At 40.2% G+C, this 25,000-nt stretch overlaps 3 protein-coding genes and 1 long non-coding RNA gene across 14 annotated transcripts in view; 2 read left to right on the top strand and 2 right to left on the bottom strand.

Moving 5' to 3' along the window:
- fnbp1b (formin binding protein 1b) overlaps positions 1 to 364 on the bottom strand; it is a 58,771-nt gene extending 58,407 nt beyond the window's left edge. The window contains exon 1 of the mRNA XM_077542915.1: positions 1 to 364. This exon is cut by the window's left edge and continues 17 nt beyond it. Coding sequence (XP_077399041.1) covers positions 1 to 7 — 7 coding nt within the window. The 5' untranslated portion in view covers positions 8 to 364.
- The window catches only part of agpat2 (1-acylglycerol-3-phosphate O-acyltransferase 2 (lysophosphatidic acid acyltransferase, beta)), a 64,247-nt gene extending 48,960 nt beyond the window's left edge, over positions 1 to 15,287 (top strand). Inside the window, exons 3-8 of the mRNA XM_077542933.1 lie at positions 3,033 to 3,619; positions 7,213 to 7,346; positions 9,490 to 9,665; positions 9,782 to 9,877; positions 12,183 to 12,255; positions 12,349 to 15,287. Of these exons, the coding sequence (XP_077399059.1) occupies positions 3,429 to 3,619; positions 7,213 to 7,346; positions 9,490 to 9,665; positions 9,782 to 9,877; positions 12,183 to 12,255; positions 12,349 to 12,503 (825 nt within the window). The 5' untranslated portion in view covers positions 3,033 to 3,428 and the 3' untranslated portion in view covers positions 12,504 to 15,287. The remainder of the gene's footprint in view (positions 1 to 3,032; positions 3,620 to 7,212; positions 7,347 to 9,489; positions 9,666 to 9,781; positions 9,878 to 12,182; positions 12,256 to 12,348) is intronic.
- A 90-nt stretch (positions 15,288 to 15,377) lies between these two features.
- The window catches only part of egfl7 (EGF-like-domain, multiple 7), a 19,859-nt gene continuing 10,236 nt past the window's right edge, over positions 15,378 to 25,000 (bottom strand). For all 7 annotated transcript variants that reach the window (XM_077542936.1, XM_077542934.1, XM_077542935.1 and 4 more), the window contains 8 exons: positions 23,348 to 23,644; positions 21,180 to 21,391; positions 20,332 to 20,484; positions 18,837 to 18,949; positions 18,474 to 18,632; positions 17,113 to 17,192; positions 16,877 to 17,033; positions 15,378 to 16,239 (listed from right to left, as the gene is read on the bottom strand). In XM_077542936.1, the coding sequence (XP_077399062.1) occupies positions 16,220 to 16,239; positions 16,877 to 17,033; positions 17,113 to 17,192; positions 18,474 to 18,632; positions 18,837 to 18,949; positions 20,332 to 20,484; positions 21,180 to 21,262 (765 nt within the window). In that variant the 5' untranslated portion in view covers positions 21,263 to 21,391; positions 23,348 to 23,644 and the 3' untranslated portion in view covers positions 15,378 to 16,219. The remainder of the gene's footprint in view (positions 16,240 to 16,876; positions 17,034 to 17,112; positions 17,193 to 18,473; positions 18,633 to 18,836; positions 18,950 to 20,331; positions 20,485 to 21,179; positions 21,392 to 23,347; positions 23,645 to 25,000) is intronic.
- LOC144034265 (uncharacterized) overlaps positions 17,347 to 25,000 on the top strand; it is a 9,671-nt gene continuing 2,017 nt past the window's right edge. The window contains exons 1-4 of one of the 5 annotated variants that reach the window (XR_013288190.1): positions 18,496 to 18,635; positions 19,761 to 19,916; positions 20,338 to 20,496; positions 20,589 to 21,028. This is a non-coding gene — a long non-coding RNA (uncharacterized LOC144034265). Of the gene's footprint in view, positions 18,636 to 18,795; positions 18,928 to 19,760; positions 19,917 to 20,337; positions 21,029 to 25,000 lie in introns of those variants that run through there. The other 4 variants (XR_013288189.1, XR_013288187.1, XR_013288191.1 and 1 more) reach the window with 4 other exon arrangements.

Raw genomic sequence — 25,000 nt, 5'->3', positions numbered from 1 at the left:
AGCTCATGGTTTCGGGACGATGTCCTCAGAATTAATCTACGACAAGGCTGCTTGTTGTTATTGTTATGACGATAATTAATTACTGGGAAGAATCCGCAAAAAAAAGAGGCCTCTTTTGTTGCCGTTTTGGTCAACGTCTCATCTTGAGCTTGCGGATGCAACCTCGATCGACGCAGCGTTCGCGCGTGCTCCCGCCTGGACTCAACGACAGCTGCTCTGGTGGTGCGCGTGCACGATGGAGAGCGACAGGCGGTGGGGTCCCACACAGTGGGCTTCGGTAGTTGTCCTTTTTTAGCAAATAATGCAAGTGTAAAGTCTCCTCGCGGATGTTTTCGCGTGAAGTGACGCTTGAAAGGAAAGCGGTAGGGACGGCGGGGGTTGGGGGGGGGTCAGTGGGAGGAGGACGACGAAAAGAAGACCACTCCCCCCCCCCCCCCCCCCCAGCAAGGGCACACCTACCCACCAACCAAGGCAGATGTTTCATTGATTGACACCCCCCCCCCCCCCAGTAGGTTTCGCAACTACTTCCCCCATTCCCTTCTTTTTATGGTCTCATTCTCTTCCGTAAAACATTTGACTGATATGCACTGAATTCTGTGCCTATGGTAGATGTAGAAAATGTCTACACCCCCCCCCCCCCCCCTGTTCAAATGCTCATGATATTGTGATTTTTTGGGGGGGAAATGAAGATTTCATTCAAATCTTTTCCCACTATTGTTATATATTCTATAACCTGAAAAACAACTAGTTCAAAACTATATTTTCAAAAGAAGTAATAACAGAAACAATGCGGTTGCACAAGTATGCACACCCTCTTATAACTGGTGATGTCCTCAGAATAACATGACTTTTAATGTGACTAGTTAAACGGGAGTAAGTCCAAACCAGCCACCATTTCATGTACCTCAACTGTTTTAGTAGGCTTTTCCTGGCATTTTCATACATTAATAGAAAATGAAACCTGCTTTTAAGTTTGAAATCTAGATTGTCTTTGATATTTGCAAACAGTACTTTACATATTACTAGTCAATGAGGATTTCACTTACCTTCATTGTTTACGAAAACTTGGATGTTCTACTCCTTGAGCGATCAAAACTGTCGGGGGGGTCCCAAGGAAAGACTACCTCAAAAGTTGGTTGGAAGACAACCAGTCTCTTGTTTACCAAAATGTTTAAGTTCACTAAAGATTCAAACACTGTCTTTGAAGTATTAAAAAACACACACACACACACAAAAGTTAGGTTTTGTGACTGCCTTGTATTCGACGTTTGCAAGAGTTAGCTGAATACTATTGTCATTGATGTGTACAAAAACGGATTACTTGACGTTTGCAAAAACGAGCCCAATATTTTCTAGGAAGAATTGTCAAAGCACATTCAATCACTATGCGATAGACATCCTAGTTCAGTTTAGCAAGTCCGTATTGTTAAAACAACACCACCACCCAGTGGCAGGAAATGAAGATTAGTGGTGCCATGGACCACGGCAAGCTATGTGCTTAAAACAAACTAAATAAATAGTAAGACACATCCGGTTTAAGAAGATATTGTGAAGGAACATTTGGAATGTTTGTGTTTGTGTTCAAGGACGATGTAGGACTATAGTTAAAAAACTGTCCTCGGTGTTAACAAAAACATGTACATAAAATTTGTCGGCAAACTAAATTGTTTTGAACAGCAAATTGGTGGCCATGCAACCAGCCTATAGTTGGTGTGCCATGCTAACAGTCACTCGAGCATCTTGATCAGGACCAAGGATCCAAACGATCCCTCCTAATCTTTCAAATCGTGTCAACTGGAGTTGAAAAAAACAGATAGCCTCAGATTATATGGCCAAGGATTGGATTAGCACAGCTAATCCCATTATGTACATGCTAGTCTCATTTCTAGGGAAGTGAATGTACATAAGACAATTAAAGCAAGATAACCTTTTTTTATTTTATTTTTTTAAATGTAATACTAAGTAATTCACATATTATGATCCACAATAAAGTAGTACATGAGAACGACTAGAGGTACAAATAAGAGGATGGTAAATCTAGTGATCAGTAGAAATTTGTGATATTTTAACAACCATATCAATAATTTTGAATTATAATTTTATATTGAATAGATTTTAAAAAATAAATAAATGAAAGAAAATTAAGTAAGTAGCATCACTTTATTATTAAAGTGAGATACATTCAGCCATTAAGGGGGGAAGATAAATTTGTAATCTTTTTTTTTTTACTTTTACAATTTCCCTAAATAAAATATACAGTAATTTAATATGTATTACTGGTGCTGATTACAGTGGCACTGAAAACAAACTGTAAGAATTGTTTTCCCTAGGATTTCTAGTTTTAATCGAATTGACTTTAATCTACTTTAATATTTTAGGTCAACAATTCTTTATTTTCTGTCTGTATATGATAAAATATATGCAATAAGTTTCTTTATGTTTCCCAAATATTTTGGTATTTTTGTAATCATTTTTGTTTTGTTTTTAAGCCTTTATATTTTGCATTATTTTCTCATATGATGTTTACATTGTTCTTTTTATAAATATTTTAATGCATACTGCTTATATTTGTCTAATGTTTGCGTAATATTTCATTTTTCTTTCCATTTTTGTGCAATATTTTTCACATTAGTTTTTTATTATTTTATGCTTGTATTTTACCAATGTTTATTGTAATCTATTTTTAAATTTAGAATGTAATCCACGCTAATATTTTTGTTGTTGGAGTAGTAGTAGTAGGTTAGTGCATTTTTCCCAAAAATATTTTGCCTCGATTCTTTTTATATAGATTTATTTATGTATTGGTGAACGTACAGCGTATGGACCCTCCCTTACCTGGATCTTAATTGTTTAAACAAAGCTAGGTAATTTTAAAAAATTTGATCAATTCAACTATAAAATTATTACATTTTGGGTTGAAAGCCAAAAAGGATTTTGTCCACAAAATACACAAATTACAATATTTCTTTAGGCTTGATGCTATTTTTTTTTTTTTTTTTTGTACACCCACACACACATATATGGTCTCCTAGGCGGGGAAGCGAACTCTCACGGCAACCTGCACGGATGGCAAGTGACGGTAACCACTCAACCACCCGGAGCCCCAGTCCTTATTTAATTAGCATGGAGAGCTAACGGTGCTAATGACGTCACATACAGTGGGTCCAGCAGTAACCGTCCCGGAAATTGAGGGAGAGGAGAAAAAAAAAAGCGAATGAGGAAGACTGTGTGGTGGACTCCACCTCGCAACAGATGAATAACGATACATGGTCGTTACAATAATCGAGAGGAAGAGAAACTACCAACTACCGTGTTATGTTTGACCGGCTCGCGGCACCTTTCCTTCGCCGAGCAACGTGAGCGGAGCCCCGGCCAGCAAGCCAGCCCGACCGAGCGAGCGAGCCTCCCCACTTTCCTCTTCCCCCGTTATGGATGTTCTCCTGTGGATGGCCCCGCTGGTGGTGCCGGTCCTGGTGCTGCTGCTGCTGTGGAGCAGCGGTCACGCGTTGGTGTTTTATTTCAAAAAGTGCTTCTACGTGGCCTGGATGATGGTGCTGGCGCTGTTGGCGATCCCGCTGTGTGTGCTCAAAAGCGGCGGCAGGGACGTCGAGAACATGAGGTGAGGAGTTGTGACTTGTGCTCGGTTTGACAGCTCGATCGACTCCCCCGTTAGCTCGCGAGGCTAACAGGCTAGCTGTGGTCACACGACTAAGAAGCCCCCACTTTGAATGTCAACAAACTGTTTCGCTCCCCGTTCGTTCGAACTCTTTTTGAAGCGTTAAATGAAAACGAGGCTAACATTAGCTGCTGGTATAATGTTGCCCGCTAACAACATCAACAAGGTAAAATTCTGGAATGTTCTCGTGTGTCTGTGGGAAACAATGCTACAGCTACAAAACTGTAAACAGTCTTTTATTACAATTTTAGGTGCTTAATCTTGACGTTCATGTTTTCTAAAATGATGTCGTGGTGGTGAATATGTTGTGTGTATACATACTCATGTATATATTAATATATGATAATATAATAATGTAACTATATTATTAATAATAGTTTGTTATTAAAGCTCATTTCATACGGTTTTAACGCAGAAGTGTCATACCTGAATTTGTCATCTTTTCGCACAGAGCACAGCAAATCCTGCTTTCAACACAACTCAATATTCATACAGCTGCTTTAAACAGCATTTCAACACAACAGGGTGAGTGTCGAGTGTAATGCAGTGTAACTAGTAACTACCCAGTATATTTTCCGCTATTCTCGTTTTTGCAGAACCTAGAGATGCCATGGCGTGTTGTTCATGCAATTGCTCGCAAAGCAAAAGGGCAGCTTTGGTGTAAAGCACCTTTCACAGTTTCTGCCAACGTTTTGCAACAGTATAGTTGGGATTGATCAGACTTTCACGCAGAAAAATGGCAATTGCGCTGATACAATTGTTGTCAACACTACATGAGTGTTGGGTAAGCAACGCCACACCCAGGTCCTAACATTCTGTGACTTCTTTTCATGCAGAACCTAAAGAAAGTCAAGTGAGTGTCTAATGTATTTCTACTGTTGTCTAAATAGTATATATTTCTCTAATAAGTAAATTTTTTTATTCATTGTATTTTTTCTAACTTTATCTTTATTATTTTTACTGGCACTAAGCAACTTTAATGAGGATGGTAGGAACACTGCCACACACAAAACTACAAATGTGCTGACTGCTTTGTTGCATACGTCAAAAGCTAGCCCGGATTAAAGGACAGTCAAGGATCAACATTGGCCCGGATTTCACTCACTTGATTGAGATAAAAAATGACACAATTGCGCTTGTCCTCATAGGAAATGTGGTCTCCCTTCAGACATAACAATACCGCTTTTGTCCATATGGCGTCACCATAATCAACGTAAACTCAATGTTCCTTAGTGTTGCTTTAACTTATTAATTATAGCCTTTTTTTAACGTTTTTTTTGTGGGAAAACACTCAAAATCAAGAAGTCAGTTGTTTTGGAAGACTGGAAGACTGAGAACCCAAACAATACAGACATTTAAAAACAACTCACACAATTTGTAGCAATCACATTGATATTTGTTATTGTCATTGTGACAGTAAGTTAACAATGACTTAGGCAATTCTGCTGTCAATATTTTTACAGATTTGAAATCTACTTGGGTGGGTGGACTCCGGCGGGAGGGATGTGAAGGGGGTTTGGACGGGAGGTGGGTCTCAGTCCTGTTACTGCGTCTCCGCGGTGACCAATTTACTTGGATGGCCCGCCCAAGTATTAACATGGTATGGGAAACACTGGACTGTGCGGGAACACTTGTTCCGGACGATGACCTGTGGAGCTCCCTTATCTACTTCAGGAAACGACTGATGCTTATGACTCAGCCTGACAGAACAGAGCAGGGCAAACAACACCTGTCATGTTTGTCGCGCAGGGTTTGGTGACTGCGAGGGTGGATTGCTGCATTGCTTTAATTACCTCCTAGAACCAGATGGCCCCCGCTGATTAGCGGTAGCTAGCGCATACGAGTTGGTCAGCTGACCGTACAGTGGAGATGTCTCGATCATTTGCTGCTTGAAGATGTAGCAGCTATTTCACACTCAAAGCCACATGGGATTAAGAGGTGTGATTGTTTTGGGCTATTATAACATCGTTTTGCGAATATAATTTACTGACTTTGTGGCTAATACGCCAAAGTCGTTTATGTTTACTTGCAGATTTTTCTCCTGTTTATGTTCTTGCAACTAATAAGAAAAGAGAGCCATGTCCGGTGGTTTGCTGTCTGGCGTGAGGTTGAAGAGCCAACATAATCTCTGATATTTTGTTGGCAGGAGTGCCACAAAGATCCCTTCTCGGACCACCGTTGTTTACTAACATCCCTTCCTGGTGTCCATTAATTAGTTGGCTAATCAAAGTGGATGCAAAGGTTTTTTTGTCCTATTTATAATCAGGCTTGTCAATAAGAAAGCTAATCTTAAGAGTCGAAACAATTTTGTTTTGTTTTGGTTCTACATTGAGATGTTTGCCTTGTGAGTTTAAATGACCAAGAAACAGCCTTGAACATGAGCCCTAACTGCTGAGTCTTTTGTTGTTATGGCTGGTCATAAAATAAAATAAAAAACACTACAAGAGGGTTGCGTAACCGCCGGCTTTTAAACTCAGCTGATATATCACTGCCCTGATGAGAGAGAACTCAAAAGAATTCTGACATCTTGGGTTAAGGTTACATGTCAAGTTTAGTAGCGCTGCAGTCAAATATGTAGTGAAAGTGGGAACTTGTTTTTTCACTTGGTTGCTCGTCACATGCTGGCCAATGAATGTTAGTCATGTGTCCAGAATTGTCTTATTAGTGGATTCTAAAGGAAGAATGTGACCCGCAGAATTCAAGGAACCAGAAATGAATACATTGCAGCACAATTGGTCGTTTTGTGAAATAATTTTCCAAAATACACACATACAATGAAAAGTCACTGTTTTTAGCTTCCCTTTTCCATCCACATGTACAATTTACATTTGTAGATTTTATCACGGGTCAGTTTGACCCGCAACATAACAGAAGGGTTAGGATAACCTAACATTACATGTTGATGAGATTAGCTGCTCTTTAAATTATTTATTAACTACAAATTATATATCTATATAATTACGTCTCTCTACGTGAGAAACGTGCACTGACAGTCCGAACAATTAAATTAAATGAGATCATCATTATCACAGGTTTTATAGTTTTTGTGGCATTGTTGATTGGTGGTATGCCATAAGATTTTTATTAAATGTTCTTGAAATCTACTTGGGCGGTGGCCAGTTTACTTGAGTGGATTGCCCAAGTATTAACATGGTGTGGGAAACACTGTTATGATTTATCTTGGTGTAATATTTTATATCACACATACCTGCCATTTGAACCGGGGTGTGTAGACTTTTGAAATCCACTCTGCAGGTGTTAACTTAAGCGGTAAGCCCTAAGAGCGCTAAGCAAAAACCAAAGGACAAAGTCTGCATTTAAATCAAGAGCCGCTCGTGGTTCGGGTCCAAACGAGGACACGCTGACAAAGAGATGTGATTCAGTGCCGTGTCATGAGGATTTAGGCGCCGGGCAAAGAGTGACTCTGCTCTTTTCTCCGAGACGGAAGGTCACTTGAAGTCGGCGGTGCTCTTTGTTATCACTTGTTTGCGGCCCGCGCTTTTTTTCCTTCATTGTACACGTTTTCTCCGCTTCAGGATCATCCGTGCCCTGGTTCGGCACGTGAAGTATTTCCTGGGCCTGCGCTTTGAAGTCAGCGGCTGGGAGCACCTGCAGACCCCGGGCCCCTACGTCATCATCTCCAACCACCAGAGCTCTCTCGACGTTTTGGGTGGGTAGCGGCCAGTATGGGTGCTCATTTTACTGGTAGCAGGGATGTGATTTTTCCGCTAATTCGCGGAATTCCGCTTTTTTATCTCCCCCCCTCCCCCCCAAAAAAAAAAAAATTAAATTTTTTTTTTTTTTTTTTTTTAGTAGTTCATTGTGTATGCACATGACTCCGACAGATAACATCTTCTGCTATAACAAAGACATTTGTGGTATGCTCTAATATGAGTTACTTTTCATTTGGTCATGATACAATTATTTGTTCATGAAATTTGACCTCTTCAACATTATTTATGTGTTAACTTAGTAATCACATTAGTTAGATATGATGATATTCTCAGTGATAGTTTTTAAAAGCAAAGGCAGTCCAATGTTTTTGAATGTGACTGATTTTGAGTTGACTAAAACTGCCATTTTATATGGGATAGTTCAATATACATTGAAAATTTATGCTGTTGTTTTGTCTATTTCTTTGTCATGTGAGTGCATTGAAAGTACTTAAAAACACGGAAAACCCATGAGCTCCGAAGCCCCCCCGTGTCCCCCCACCAGGGCACTGCCCTGGACCTAGCTGGGTGCCAGCGGCCCCCAGACCCCCGGCTAAATTTTCAGATAATTTCACTTTGGTCAAATCACATCCCTGTGGTAGTCGGCCACATGAGTATTGACAGTATCAAAAGACTGAGATGGGGAAAAGTACTGACATTCTCGACTTCAGTAAAAGTGCAATTACTTGTGTAAAAAAAAACAACTTTGGTAAAAGTAATCACTCAAATAATTACTCAATAAAAGTACAGAAGTACAGGGTCTAAAATGTACTTGACGAGTAAAAGTAAAAAATATTTTTACTGTATGATCCTCCTACGTTTGTTTGAAAGATAAGATAAAGTCCTCTGTCGTGGCGGCGCGCATTGCCCTCATATTTACGGCTTGTTCTAATCTAGCCAATTGCACATCATGTGATTGCGTGTCATAGAGCCAATCACAAGCTAGGATGTAGGGGGGGCATGTGTAACGTTTCAAATGATTGGTGGAGCCAGGAGACTTTGACGCTGCTTTTTCTTCCAGGTCCAAGTATTTTCATTGTTTTCATGCATTTTCAAAACAAAAGCAACGATTTTGTTTTGAAAATGTATCAAGTAAAAAGTTCAGATACTCATGTTAAAATGTAATGGATAAAAGTAAAAAGTAGTCTAAAAAATAGATACTCAGGAAAGAACAAAGTACTGAAAAAAACTAGTCAATTCAAATAACAAAGTATTTGCACGTCGTTACTTCCCGTCTCTGCTGGTCATGTACACCAGGCGACATAAAGTAGGACAGCCGTCAATTACTTTAAAAGCATGTTTTGATTTGTCGCTCAAATCGATACGCTCACCCATACGAAAGCGTGCTGCTGTCAGATTGCGGCTGTCTGAATGGGAACACATCCGTGAGCGCTACATTTGCTCATTGGCACCTCCGTGTTTTTTTGTTGTTGTTTTTTTACAAGACTGAGCTCATGCACTGAGCGTAAGGTCGTAATGAAAAGGCGGGATTTATTGAATTCTGAAGCTGGCTGTAAATTCTGGAGCGTGCATTTTCCTTTTTTTTTCTTCTTTTTTTTTTCCTGCGTGCATTTTCCTGAGACTTATTGAAATGCACACTTTAAATTAAATATGAAAATACAGATTACATTTGATCAAAATGCTAAATCTTGATCATATGTTTACAAAGCCATATTCAGTTATCGGAGTTTAGCGTGCTGGCGTGTTGATGCAGCATTTCAATAGACGGAAAGTTTAACCTTCCTAGTTTAAAGTGACTTACTTAACTAAACTTCCGGATCCCGTCTTCCGCCCTGGTCAGAAGCAAAACAAAGTTTTGTTTTCTCTTTGGTCACGTTTTAAATCCGTCTACGTTGCTACGAGCCTCATCCTAGCTAGCGCTAAGCTAATCTGCTAATATTAGCGCTTTTGTTTTTGTTTTTCAAACTTTAACACAAAACAACACATGGCAAAAATAATGACATTCTAACATTCTTTTTGCTGATTTATCTCTTTTGCGAAGTTAAACAAATACAATAGAACAAATATATATATATATATATATATATATATATATATATATATATATATATATATATATGCGCTCACTAACTTTCGCAGGCCTGATGGAGATCCTGCCCGACCGCTGCACCATGATCGCCAAGAAGGAGCTGATTTACGCCGGCACGGTGGGCCTCATCTGCTGGCTGGGCGGCATCGTCTTCATCAACCGCAAGAAGACAAGCGACGCCAAAAGCGTCATGGCCGACGCCGCCAAAACCATGTTGGACGAACAGGTGAGCGCCACCTCCTCCCAGCAGCTTAAAATCAGATTTTAAATCTGAGGTCCACAATTGTTTTTAAGTCAATCATTCGGAATAATTGCCAATTTTAATTGTTTGACCTTTTGTAGATCCGTCTGTGGGTGTTTCCAGAAGGAACGCGAAACCAGAGAGGAGACCTGTTGCCCTTCAAAAAAGGCGCGTTCCACTTGGCTGTGCAAGCACAAGTCAGTACCTCTTAAAAATGTCACACATGTTGATGTATCTTTGGTCATCAATCGAAGCCACATGCCAAGTGTAGTGACATCACTGATCTGAATATATATATTGCATATATTGTGGCTATATTGTGGTCACAATTTTTTAAGTATTTTTTTTTTTTTAAATAAATAAGTGGATGGTATGTGCTGCTTTGAAGACCCCCTTTCCTTTATCACTCAGTTCTTTAGATCCCAATATTAGATTTGTCAGAGGCATCTTTTGTTGAATTACAGTTATAATGCTTTAATAAAAAATAAAAAAAAAGTTTCCTCCTATAAATATTTCAATTTCAATAATAATAATTGAAATTAGTTCCCTAAAGTTAACACTTTTTAAAAAATGAATCTATTATCGGCCATATGAGTCTTCAAAATGGCCGATGCAGATATTCGTCAAAATGCTGAATATCGGCGCCGATAATCGGCCCTTCTCTAATTTCGAAACTCTAAATGTATAGGATCGTATGCTGAGAAACATTTCTTGGGAGGAGCGATATGGCGACCTTGCAGTCATATTTATAGATCAGTGAGTGACATACAGAGCATTGAAATTTATTCCACTAGATGGCAGCAGATACATATTTAAACTGTGGCCACTATTTTTTTCTTTTATTTTTTATTATATTTTTTATTTTATTTATTTTTTACAATTTTCAATTGGTGGTAGGACAAGACAGATTTTTTTGTTTACTTCTAGTGCAACTTTTATCTAAGATTGTAAATAAATGCTTAAGTGGCTTCCCATACTTTTCTATCACTCTCACCGGGTGAACGCAGTGCCGATTCCAGACACTAGGGGAAGCCTTAAATAAAAGGGTTATAGCAGTAGTAGTTTATTATTAGAACGATTCATGTATATTGAATTCTGGGGAAGATGCCGCCACTCTGCCACGGGGTAACGGACAGCTGCGTGCGGTAATGAGCTGCATCCCCTGACGGGTCACGAGCGGGAGACTTTTCTCACAGCGTCTGTTCAGAGTACTCGCTCCAGGCCAGGACAGGTGGAAGGAATTTCACCAAACGGGGTCACAAAACATACAGAAAAATCAACTTTCATGCTGTTTTGTTTTTTCTGTAAATTGCCAGACATTTTTTTTTATTTATTTTGTGACTTGATTCTCTTGCTGGCTGAAATGAGGTCTAGTGAGGAGGACGCCGTGATCGTGGACTGGTTCTATCGCTCCATGTTTGCTTCTGTGGCCTCTTGATTTTCTCCTTCCATTAGTGGCCGGCCGGCAAGATCGAGTGAAGCGGGGCAGCCCCCGGGAGATGTTTGCTGTGTCACTGAGCAAAGACTGAAATAGCTTGAGATGTTTGTCGAGTCGGGTAGCACGGGGGGGGGGGGGGGGGGGTCGAGTGGATAGCACGTTTGTCTCACAGTTTTAAGATCCGGGTTTGAATCTGAAATGACCATTTCCTTCACGTCAATCTGGCTCCTTCACACATTCTAAAATGGCTTCTTAGGTTTTGCATGACTAAGTTGTCCTTAGGTGTGAAATTGTGCCCTGCGAATGACTGCCACCCAAATCAGAACAAGTAGCATAGAAAAACTGTCTGTGTCCTCCAAGTGTCTCCCCAGTATTCTTTGTATATGTAGGCTATAGCGTGGCCCCCCCCCCTGAGTAGGGAGATGTTTAGATTAAATTTCTCAGAGGGATTTATGGCAAGATTATCCTACAAAGAACAGCAATCTTCCCAGGAGAGCAGGATGGTTTCTGGCAAGTAATGGCCATCCTCTTTGCAACATCAATCGCTCCAATATTCATTGCATAACTGAGATATGGTTTGCACAACACTCTGTGAGAGATCTGCACTTGCAGTATTTAGCATGAAAATTTCCCTAAAGGGGTGGAAATTTGGTGGGATTTCTGGAAAGAATTGGCTGTGTCCTCCATGTGACAACAATCTCCCCAGTATTCTTTGTATATGTAGGCTATAGTATAGGCACGTCTGAGTAGGGATGTCCTTTTTGACAGACATAAGGCAAAAAAAAAAATCCTGAGAGATTTATGGCAAGTGATGATCCTATTAAGGACAGCAATCTTCCCAGGTGTGCAGGATGCTTTCTGGCAAATAATGCCCGTCCTCCCCGCAACATCAATCTCCCCAATATTCTTTGCATAACTGGTACATGCAGATCCGTCTGTGATGGATCTGCACTTGGCAGAATTTAGCAGGGAAATTTCTGGCAAGTGTCCTACATGTGACAACAATCTCCCTTGGATTGGTCATATGTCGTGATGTGTACTTTTGACCTCCCATCCGTCTGCAGGCGCCCATTATACCGGTGGTCTTCTCCTCCTACAGTAGCTTCTACCTACGGAAAGAGAAGCAGTTCAAATCGGGTAAGCGATGCTGGCGGCTTTACAGTCTTTTTTTTTTTTTTTTTCTTTAAACGTAAGTGCCGGGTGCGAGTACTTTTGCCACCTGTGCCGCAGGGACCATCCGGTTGAAGATCCTCCCGAAGATCGAGACCAAGGGCATGGCGTCCGACGACGTGGCGTCCCTCGCCGACAAATCCTTCGAGGCGATGCGCTCGGCCTTCCTGGACATCTCCGGCTTGCCGTGCAGCAACGGCCCCATCAGGCACTGAGCGCCTTATCGCCCGCCCGCCATTTTGTCAAACCTCAGCCTCCCCTCCACACACACAACCTCCCGCAACTCTCTGGCCAGGCGGCCGGTCCCGGTCCCGGTCCTGGTCCCGGTCCTGGTGCCGGTCCGCACAGTCCCGACCCTCGCGGTGTCTGCGAGCGGAGTGACGGACGGCGAGTCCAGCTGTACGGATGCGCGTTGTTTTTCGTGCATGCCCTTGCGCGTTCTTCGCTTTGGATGCAGTTGTTTTGTTTTGTTTTTCTAGTCATCTCATGTTGCCTTTTGGTTTCATTGGCTATATTGGGATGTGACGGAGGACCACTTGCCACTGAGTTGATCTGGTGCGACAGAAAGCGGAGGTAAAATCTTTTGTTTTGCAGACTTTCAAGTTTGAAGGATCCCATCTGGGTGAGTGAAATAAAAAAAAAACGCGCTGATCTCAGCCACCATGAAAAAATACTTAATTTCTTTCATTAGATTTTTTATTTATTTATTTTTGCTGGGGCTGGATACTTGATATAACAAGATTTATTCTCATTACGACTTTTTGGTCAAAAAAGTTCCACTTTTTTCTTTGGAGAAAATATTCATATATAAAGATATTTTTTTTCTCAAAATAGATTTTTTTTATTTTTGCAACTTTGTCATTCTCATTTTTACTTGTACACAAGTACAATCTTTTCAACATATTACAACTTTTTTTTTTCTCAAAATGTTAACATTCTAAAAAAAAAAAAAAAAAATTTTTTTTTAAGTGGTTCTTTATTGCAACAATTGTCAACTGATTGGCGGGATCGGGATCAGACAATATTTGGCATGTTATGCAAAATCTGTGATCGGCTGAAATGTCGTAATTTCCCTGATCAATGACGTCGTTGATCAGTTCCACAAAATAAGGCATTACATGTGTTTTATTTAATGTTCATCATTATTATTATTTTGAAGTTATTTTCCATGCATTTCAATTGACGTCACTTGGATGTGGGTTTTCGCTATTTTTGGGCCGCCGGGCCAGTCCTATGGCGGCAGTCTGCTGTAGGGAAAATATAAAAGTTTTTTTAAATAGATATTTTTATTTCATCTTCTGATCCATTCGGTGATCAGTTATTGTTTTTCTTTCTTCAAACTCGATCGCTGATTGGTGATTGGCCTGATGGTGTAAAGCCTTTATTCTCTTAATTTTATGATATTATGTCCATAGTCTTGACTTCATTCTCCAAAGATATGACTTAAACCCTTAATTAAAGAGGGGGGGGGGGGGGGGTTGTTTTTTCTTACAAATACTGTATAAATATTTTTTTCTCCTAAAATCGAATAGTTTTGAAGTGAAACCCTGAGGAACCGCTTAACCGCGAAAAGTTGGGGGACGATCGTATTACAGCATTTTTTTACATACTGCATTTTCTTCTTGAAAAACAAACTTGATTTCGTTTTATTTTCTTGACCTTTTGCTCTTTTATGATCATTTAACTAAGGCCAGCTCAACATGTTTTAGCTTAGCGACTAAACCCCACAGCGTTGCTATAGTTAACGTTTTAACAAATTTCGGCCGTAAGTCGTATTTTGTGAATGTATATCTCTCGTCTATCGGGATAAATGTGCAAACTACTAACTGCATCTTAACGTCTTGTTTTTGTTTTTTTTTGTGTTTTTTGTGTGCGTTATGAAAGTGGGCTGACGTCATTGCGCGCTGAGCTAGCGTCCGAGCTAGCACGCGTCTATCGATTCAATGTTCAATATATAGCTGGTTTGACGAGTGACGCTCGCCTGCATTCGCTTCATTCACGTCCGCTTTACACACGCACACGTGCGTGTACACGTATGCCATAGTTGGTGTTGCATTAAAAGGTCGTAGGAATATTAACCCCAATATGAAGTACTTATTAATCCAATTGTTTGGCTTCTTTCCTCCACCGCTTAATATGTGACTTTGGTCTCACGAGATTTTATTCTCGTGGTGTCTCGTCAATACAACACAAATTGTGTTGACTTATTTCTTGGGGGGTAAAAAATCTGGTTATTGCTACAAGATAATTTTTTTGTTTTGAAAAAGTTTGACTTTATTGAAAAACATTGCTACTATTTTCATAACATTACGACTACTCTCGTGTTGCCATTGAAAAAAATGGCTATTCACCGGAAAAAAAAAAAGTGTGTATTTTGGTTTTGATTACAAGAGGATTTAAAATCTTTTCGTGAAAAAAAAGTACAAACAACTTTTGACTTCATTGTATTTATTATCGTCTAGTTTTGACAATTACAGTATTCACGTTTTGAATGTCCAGTAGAACAGGGGGGAGGAACCCTGAACGGGGTGTTTTTAATCCATTTTATAACGCATCAGCCCTCATTTTGACCATCTTAACCATCCAATGAATTGGTCGAACAGTCAGGCATATTATATAAGTGATCACATTGATGCTAAAGTGCAGTGCAGTTAATGCCTAAAGGTTTGCTGTTATTTTTTTTGTGTGACCTCAACCTCAAACCCTTCAATTGCAGCATGTTAAGGACAATTGACATAAAATATAAAATTTCCTAAAAATCGGCTTTATTTATTCTTATTTTTAAATAATTTTCACCAAAGCTATTAAAGACGGGATATAAGTGATACCCTTCAGTGTGTGTGTTTGTGTGCGCGTGCATGTGCGTGGTCACTAAGCCCCGCCCCCTTCGCAGTATTCTGGCTAATATTGACGATGTCGTGTTTTTCATTTGATTTACTAAAAAAATGGGATAAATGTGAATGCCTTGCAAAAGATTTCAATAAATTTATTTCCTTTAATTTTTCATTATTTTTGGCTTGCTCCCTTTAAGTTCCTCCTAAGGAGGTTTGCACACTGTTCAATCACTGCGTCATTGAGCACACATCACATTTTCGTTCACTGATGTTTTTATTACAAAAAGTACAAAAACAAACTTAGTGAGAGAAAAAAATGGTTGTATTTTTAAATAAAATGTGAAAGGAAAAAAAGATAAATACAGATGTCTGTCCTTGTGTGAGGACACAGCTGCTCTGATGTCTATTTGGGTTCATGTTTGATATATGAAACAGCAGACATATTGGTTGTTACACAAAACATCAAAGACGTCTGTTAGATGGTTTGAAACAAGACGTTGCAGCTACTGTTTAAAAATGTCAGACATTTAATAGTTATTGAAAAATACATAAAAGATCTAGACTAGTTATTTCACACATCAAAGACACCATGTTGTGATTTTAACAGTAAAGCCAATGTTGCGTTTGAAAACATTTTTCTGTAAAGATAAAACATCCAAGACACGATGTCACGCAACATCAAAGACACATGTCTGGAGACTTGGAACATCAAGCTCTAACTTCAAAGACAATGTAAAAGTTTGAGATCAAAGACTGTTTGAAACATCAATGACATGTGGTTCTTCTTGTGAAAGACAATCTAACCTTGACATGGTTTTCCAATTATTGCTAGAAACATCAAAAACACAATGTTAACAGTTGTTTAAATTAAAACACCAAAACATAATCTGAGTTCTTGAAACGGACTAAATATTTGAAAGCAAAGGACACTTTGCATCAGACACATTAGTTTAGTTACAGAACATCAAAGAGTTATTTGAAGACTTGGAAGCGAACTTGTGGGGAAACGTCCATTTGCTGATTTGTGCGACGACTGCGCTCGAGTAAGATCTCATTGTGTGCGTGTGTCGGCCATGTTGTTTCAGATTTGGTTCAGGCTAGTTTTCCTGGCAGGAGCCTAGAGGGTGGGGAAAAGATGTTTTTACAAGGTAAAGCGCAAGAGCCTTCCAAATACACAAGTTTTAAACTTTAAGCACTGCTGCATCCTAGCGTAGCTTAGCCTAGCATAGTTTAGCACAAAAACTGTGAAATGATTGGTGGACGTTCAATAAAAAATTCTCGTCAAGCTTAGTTTAGAGCCATTTTTTTCCGGTTAGTCATGTAGATGCTGCTTTTCCTTGATATATTAGCATGCTGCATATGTGAGCTAACACATTTAATTGTGAACTTAGTCTAATGTAGCTTAGCACCAAAACAGATTTTTACCAAACATGAAACCTTTGAAGGCAACAGTTTACCATCCGGAACTTTTCGTTTTTTTTTTCAGCTTGAGGCTTACTTAGCCTAGCATAGCTTAGCTTTTTTTTTTTTTAAGTATAGCACAAAAACTGATTTTCTACAAACAAATATTTTGATAAGAGCAAATTAGCACCATTTTTTTCCTGATCTTTTTACCACAATCCAGTTTCCACTGGAATGTTTTCAAATGGTCTTTTTTTCCTTTTTTATTTATCATGCTACGTGTACAGGCCAAAGTGTTTATTCTCATTCCTGTCAAAATGTTCCCAGATTTCCTGGACTTTTACTTGACTTACAGGTTCCCAAACGCTCCTCTAAGAATCCGATCTGCTCGCTTAAGGAGTCGATGCGGTCCAGCTGTCGGAATGAGTGCGACAGCAAGGTGGCGCTGTTCTCCAACGTGCCGTCCTCTGGGAAAACGTTGCTGTAGGGCGCCAGCGCCACCTGCAGCTTCTGTATGGAAATCCCCAAAATAATTACAATGCGGGAAGAAGAGACAAATATGGAAATCTGTGTGTGTGTGTGTACATACTTTTTCTAGAAGCTCCACTCTGTCCCTCAAGTTCTGCACTTCTTCCGTCACGTTCCCGGGAATGATGCCTGACGTACCACCTGCAGTCGGGAGGAATCGAAACATTAGCAGGTAGTGGTTGGGGTGGCATCTGTTGAGGTGCCAAGGGAATGTAGACTGTAGAGCAGATACTACTTGAAGGAATGTCCCAACTTTTTTTTAACTCAAGGCCTGGCTTTGACCAGTTTAGCTTAGCATGGCTAAACAAGAAAAACATTTGAAATATAGTTCCCGGGAATGCTGGACCGTCAACACAAGCTAATTGAGTTGCAGGGAGGCTGACAAGAATGTAGAACAAAAGGGAGGAACGAAGGGGGGCTTCGTATATGGGAACGGTGGGAAAGTGGAGGTTACTAAAAATAGATCTATTCAATCTCTCCCAGATGTGCTCCGTTACTGACAGAGCGGGAACGCCGCAAACTCAGACGAGATGCAGTTGGAACCAAAAGCGCAGGTGTCGGCCAACCGGGCCAACGAAGAACTCCTCCAACGGTGGAATGTTGCTGTCTGCTGACCTTGCTGTTTTGTTTTGTTTTACATCTCAAGTCTCCTCCACAAATGTTTTCGGATCAGGGCACTGCTGCAGCCTACTAGCCTAGCTTAACATAGCCTAGAACATCCTTTTTTAATTGCCGTAACTCTAAAAAGTAGTTTCCCCAACCGTTTTTAGTTCTAGCCTGACTTAGTTTAGCTTAGCCCAAAATCTGTCTCCTATCAAACATCATAAAATTGTTTAGCATAGCTTAGCACACACACCAGTGGGCATTTTTTACTGTCTCATTACGCACCTGCCACCAAAATATCACGCTGCCGCAACCTAGCCTAACCTAGCTTAGATTTTTTTTTAGCACGAAAAAATCCCTGGACCTTTTAAAGCCTAGTTTCAACTCGAGGCACTGTGTACCCTAACGTCCAGCTAACGTCTTAGCATACCTTACTTTTACACAACTGTTTATTTTGGTATTTTTTGCATTTCAAAGCAAATACATTAGAAACTGCTGCACCATTCAAAGCAAAGCGTTCTGGATGTGTAAGTTTAAAAAAAAATTAAAAATTTATAGACATAAAATATAGGATGAGGCAGAGCATAATGTGGAGGGGGGAAAAAAACATAATTCATGCTTATGAGAGAGCTGTAGGGAGCGCCAGTCGCAGTGCATTATTACTCACGGTACGAGTTGAGAGCGGCATAGCGCGTACCAAAAGTAATAATGAGCCGCGAGGCTGGCTATGATCTCGTCTTCGTCTTCTTTGTCTTCACAAAAAAATGCACAACACGGACACGTGGACACAAGTTTTTCTTGTGCGTTTCCTTCGCTCACCTGAGGGTGGCGCCGGAGCGGAGGCGGACGCTCCAAGATGGTGGCAGGAGCGAGCGTCCCCGGCCAGGACGAAACCGTCGCGGCACGAGCATCGGAAACTGCCGACCGTGTTGATGCACTGGTGAGAGCATGGATGCTGCTCCACGCACTCGTCTACATCTGGTAAAAAAAAAGAAGATGTTTTAAGAATGACTACGGCGCTCAACTATAGTCTGTCGTACTAGTAACAATTGTTCCCTTACTAGTGCTACAATTTGGCATGCTAGTACAATCTTAAAATGGATAGCTAGGATATTGCATTTTAAACCCCAAGGCGGTTAGCATATAGCTCATCATCGTTTTAAACGTGTCCTGAGGGTTTACCTTGGTTACAATTGAGTGAGTGAAAGCGTCTCCATCCCGGACAACATTTGGGGTAGAAGTTGGAGAAAGACGCTACTCTGCTCACCTGCCGGTAAGCCACCGTGTACACGGTTCTGTGGAGACAAAAGGCTAGCATTAAACACCAAACTCCTTTACGAAGCCAGCTCCAATGGGTTAGAGCTACTTTCGCTTAGCAACATGAAACTTAATAGCAATCACTATCATGAGTAGAGCCACAAAAAAAAAAAAGTCTCAAGAAGCCATGAACCAAAAAACACTGATAGGCGGTCATTTTGTGTCGAAGAGTCATTTTCCAGCCTTTTTGGCCATTTTTAAGAGTCATTAAAACTGTCTTAGAAAGTGTGTCCACTGGCCACCAAATTTAAATGATATTAAACTACATGCATCGACAACTCTATACAGTCAAATGTTTTTGTGTGTCTCTGGAGCATCGTGGCAAAATTTGAAGACAAAAAAAAAATACACTTTATAAGATAACTCGAAGTCATGCCCATTTTCACTTAGCAATATGGCATTTAATAGCATTTAATGCGATTTTCGAGAAACCTTTCCTAGAGATTGTTGTCTGATGGCTACCAAATTTAAATTACATAAAGATTTGTGAAAAGTCTCAAAAAGCCATGCCACATAACACGTGGGAAGTTGGCCACTTTTGGATGAAAGAGGCAATTTTACTGTCATTTTAGATCATTTCAAAGGGTCATTCATAGACAAACTTGTCCTAGAGATTTTGTCCGATTTATGTAAACTAGGCAGATGGATGATTTTTTTTTTTTCATTGCGGCAGATTTCTGTCTGTCGCCACCTTCATGTATCCGGCCTTTCCACCTTGCTTACAGCCCCGTGATGTCAAATCATGACTTTGAGGATGTGTATTAATTTGTGTAAATAATATGCTATCAGCCTACCGCAGACGTCGGACAAGCTGCGGAGGAAGAAACGACTGCGGAGGAAGAATATATAACAAAGGGGAAAGACGAAGAAGAGGTCCAGCTGCCTTCCATCCGCCCTTTCACTTGGATGACCGGGAATGCACACACACCCTTCATGAGCATGAAAGTAAGTGCTTGGATTTGACTAGAATGGTGCAGCGAGAGTAAAAAAAAAAAAAAAAAAAAAATTAAAAATGGGGTTGGCCGTGGTGGGAACGAGCAAGCCTGGAGGACGACGACCAAAATAAACAACCAGAGCGGTCTCAGTGGGCGCACATTTCCCGTAGTTACACAAAATTCTTGATAACTACACTACATTCCACTTTGGCCCACTTGTGTGTGCGTGCGTGCTATTGAGTAAACATCCGACAAAGTGTGCATTTTTTCAAACAGTAATTTGTGTATTTACTGTATATTTAAAGCTATTTTTGAACATTTAAATTTTGTATTTTGTGGAGTATTTTTAAAAAGTCAAGTCTAATAAATAACATTTTCTCTAATTAAACTTTTAAAAAAAATCAAATAAAAAATTTAAATCTCACTTGTAGGTGCTGCAGAGACGGTGGCCCTGACACACGGTCATGTAGGGCTTGTGCAGCGGCAGGACGTACGACTCGGTCGCCGTGACGACGTGGTGATGCTGACGTTGCTGCTGGTGCTGGTGGTGGGGGTCCCGGGCGCCACACACCCTCCTCCTTTGAAAAAGAGTGAGAGAGAAAACGTTATCTCCATTTCATTTATTTATTTATTTTGGTCTTACATTTATTTGTATTTATTTACAAATTAACTTCTACTGCAGTGTTCGCAGGTTAGATGTGGGCCTTTAAGGGGCGTCGACCTAGCGAGTTACATCAGGAGTTGGACCCAGGTTAGTGTAAGGGTCTGGGCATACGAGTGAGTGAGTGTGCGTGCGTGCGTGCGTGCGTGCGTGTGTGTGTGTGTGCGTGTGTGTGTGTGTGAATATATACACACACAATATTTTTTTGGGGGGTGGGGGGTACTTTGTCATTCAAGGTGTCTTGAGCGTTAGAGACTGATGTTGCAATACACCAGAGGGACCTGTGAGCTCAAGTGCCAGGATGAGGCAGCCATTTTGCGTTCACACATTAACAGACAGCATGTGTTTACCGTTATGAGCGTATAAACCAGTTTCATGAGTTGTTAGGATCATTTTGTATCCGCGTAGTTTGAAGGGCAACACACTTAAATAAAGCTTTTTAAGTCTTCACCGTGCAAAAAGTGTATTTTTAATGGGCCTCCACCATTTGCTCTGTAGATTGCTTTTACCCATATTTAAAACCAAGGTGGCTTAAAAAAAAAAAAAAAAAGAAGAAAAAAAAAGCTAAATAAGAAGTGTCTTTACCGTTATTGAATAGTTATTTTGATTTACCCGTGGTGGTAGTGAGCGTAGGACGAGGGCGTAGGTGCGGCGTGGAGGACGAGGAGGGCGGCGAGGAACGTCGTTTGGATCATGTTCCTTTCCCACGACGTTCCCCCTCTCTCGCTTTCTCTCACGCTCTTCCGAGCCGTGCCAGCTGGAGCGACCAAGAGGAGGGGAGGACCAGGGTGGGCCGGAATGTGCTCCGCCAACCAGAGGACCACCTGAGAGGAGCACTCATTTTATTATGTCACACGAAACTTTTGATACTAAGTACTACCTAAAAAAAAAAAAAACAGTAGGATAACAGGCCTAAATGTTCACACACACAATAAAAGGTTATTTTTAATGTTACTGTAACCCTGTACCCAAAAAATCATCATAATGTACCAAAAATATTTCTAAATAAAATATTTGTAAAACTGTACCTAAAGTAAAAATGTAAAAAAATTCTATTGCACACCACTAGATGGAGTCCACATACTACAAGTACAATTACATTAAATAACTTTTCTTGGTGATGCATTTAAGCGTTAGTGGGTTTACTTCCTAATTTATTATTTATGTAAGTTTTCTAAAAGATAATTTGTGAATTTTGTCTTATTTTTACTTAATAATTAAGACTTAATTTAATTACTATTAGTTTATTATTCCTTTACAAAAAAAAAAACGTGAATTTTCAGTTTTTGGCCTTAACATAATTTTACTTTCAGTTTGTTTATAATCAATAAGGGGGGGAAATGCTTTCAAACTTATATAGCCTATTTTTACATACTTCTCTAGCATGAATGTATGATAATGTAAAACATAAAAAAAAAATACAAATCTGTTATTCCTATGTTTTGTTTCTATTTACGACGTACGACCGGACATACGACGGGTTGTGTCATGACAGCAAGTGTCCACACGAGGACGCCATTTCCCCAGCTCTCTCCCGACAACGGCGATTCTTGTACTCACGAGTGAGGACGCGCGCGCTCACGTTCAACTCTCGCGTGCACGTACGAAGCGACCGAGCAAGCACGTACTACACGCGCACACACGCACACAAAACGGAAAAGAAGCGTGCACAGGACAGTCACCTTTGCTGTGGGAAAAGTCCAAAAAACAGAAACTCCCCCCCTCCAAAAAAAAAAAAAAAAGTCCAACAAACTCGGTTCCGGTTAATATTCCAAGTCAAAGCCACTCGTTATAATCCCAATCATAGTAATCCGATTAATAGTAATAATCAATCCGGTGATTGTGTATGTGTGTGTGTGGCTGGTCAGTACAGACTGTCACACTCACCGTGCGCATGGGGGGTGATGGGAGCACCTCCCCCCCACTTACGACCCCCCTCCCCTCCCCCGATGGACCCCCAGCGCTCACTACTCAGTGACGTCATCTTGTCTACACTCCTTGTCGTCTTTCTTTGATGATGAATGAAGTCAAAACAAAACAAAAATCACAAACTACAGCACGACAGCATTACTTTCTTTTCTTGTGTTGTTTTTTTTAGGAGAATTTCTGGATTTGCTGTGGTTATGCTGAGAAATAGTTACTTTTAAGTAAAATGTACAAGTTTTTACATAAAAAAAAAGTAATGGTATTTATTAAAAATGTAAATTGCAGACAGAAATACTTTAATGACTTTCTACAACTCTAATGATCTATACATACTGTAGTATAGAAATAATTATAATTACTCATTTTTATGACATTTAAAAATATACATCATTGCAATTAATTTGTTTTCTGTTTAGTATTATTTTTTATTTGATTCATTTTCATCACGTTTTTTAAAAAGAGTACAGTATTTTATTTTTATTTGGTGGGGGTAATCATTTTAATCACAAATTGTGTACATCATTTAATATAATCTAAATTTAAAGTTATTATTTTCAAAATAGTGATTTAATTAAAATATAAAAATCTCAAAATATTTTGTTTTATTATTTTGTTTAATTACATTTGATTTTAAACAGAAAACCTTTTTTAAAAAAAGATAGCATAAAATACAAAATAAGTATTAAATTACATGTGAAGTTATTGTGCCGTTGAAATAAAAGCAAATCACGGAATTAGCTCGTTACTTTTGGGCCTCCACCACCATTACTACAACTACTACGACGACTAAATGTTGTAGTAACTACAATCTTTGAAACACAACGTTTTCAAAATACACTTCTGTTATTGTTTACCTGTGCATGTGCAGGCCATTTAGTGCGTGGGTGGAGGCCCTCGTTGTCCCCTTCGAGCTACGGCCCTGCGGCCCAGCGTCTGCCTCCGCCATCATGGAGCCGTCCGTGCGTTCTGTGGCGCTGGTCACGCTGGTCACGCTGGTCCCGGTGGTCCCGGTGGCGGTGGTGGTCCTTCTCTGTGCTCCAAAATGATCTCTGGGCGTTTTTCCACTTGGTTTTATGCCGCGCTTCCTGTTGCAACTAAGGCAGGAACTGCACGGACAATCCCCAAAGCGGACTTCCTGTCACTGTTGGGCCCTGATAAAGAATGAAAAAAAAAAAGAAAAGAAAGAAAAGTCGACTGGTGCAAAAACACGCTCCCATCCTAAGACGGAATGTGATTTGGAAGCACTTTTTTTGGGGGGGTTTAATTATCTTATCGCTTTTATGACACAATCCCTTAATGCGGTTCGAATGAGCAGGGCCGTGCAAACGAGGGTTTTACCTCATAACAGGGACCACCCAATTTAGACGGGAATCCCCAAAAGAAATGGAACTGGAATTCATCTGATCCCAGGTCAACTCCTTTTTTCGGCGCATCATGTGTATATTGACTCGATTCGGAAAATTGATTTAACAAACCCGAATCGAATCATTGCATTTTAAAATCGCCTCATCCTTGAATCGTATCAAACCCATGTGTTCATAAGTATCGGATCGTCTTTATTAATATGGCAAACAAAAAGTCAAAAGCTACAGCCATAAAGTATCGAATCGAATCGGAGTCCCCTGAATCGAAACAAATCGAAACAAATTGTCACATTTTAACATCGTTGCATCCTTGTATCGAGAATTCTATTAAATTTAGCGGAGAGATGCACACCCCTAATATACATATATAATATATACGTATAACTTCTTGACCTTTTTTTGTCAATTTGCGCTCAACCAGTAGCCTGCATTTTTTTTTTAAATCTAAAAAACAAAAGGAAAAAAATAAACTAAAAAAAATATTTTGGGGGAAGAGGAAAAAAAATCATAAAAACTAACAAAACTGCTCGAACTAATTGAATTTGAAAAGTCAAAACAAAGTTGAAACTGGAATGAAAAATGTGAAACTATCCGACACACACAAAAACACACTTGGATGAAGCATTGTTTTCTCTCGTAGTTAAGTATTAGGCTAATTAGGGGGAATTCATGGGGGGGGGGGGTTCTACCCTGTACCCCAAAACTCATACTAAGTCCTGAGGTCCAAGGCGTGCCGCTTGTTTGACTACAGTGGGATGCAAAATCAGTGCGGGGAATGTGTGGCAGCTTTCGTTCTTTGAAACCCAAAGGCGCATCGGCAGAGGGGGGGGGCGGGGTTATCCTCAGCGCCGCTTCCTCCTCCACAGGAAACAGGAAACGGCTGCACTGCGAGATGGCCGCGCCGGCTCCCCGCGAACAATGCCAATCTCGCTCGGAGAGGAAGCGGATCTGCGTCAGACAGATTTGGGTAAAGGGCGAGCGACGCTGACCTCGGGGCAGGGCGGGGAGGCTGCCTGGCAAATCAATGGGACCTCTCAAACGCTACTTGAGATTTGGCCAAGACATTTTGTCTAATTTTGGAAATACAAAGTGGACAAAGTCACACATTTCAATGATTGGCAGTCAATGTATGCTCAAAGTCTG

Source organism: Vanacampus margaritifer, chromosome 14 (genome assembly GCF_051991255.1).
Source record: "Vanacampus margaritifer isolate UIUO_Vmar chromosome 14, RoL_Vmar_1.0, whole genome shotgun sequence".
NCBI lineage: Eukaryota > Metazoa > Chordata > Actinopteri > Syngnathiformes > Syngnathidae > Vanacampus > Vanacampus margaritifer.
The sequence above is the reverse complement of the archived record's forward strand: the minus strand, read 5'-3'. Positions and strand labels throughout refer to the sequence as shown.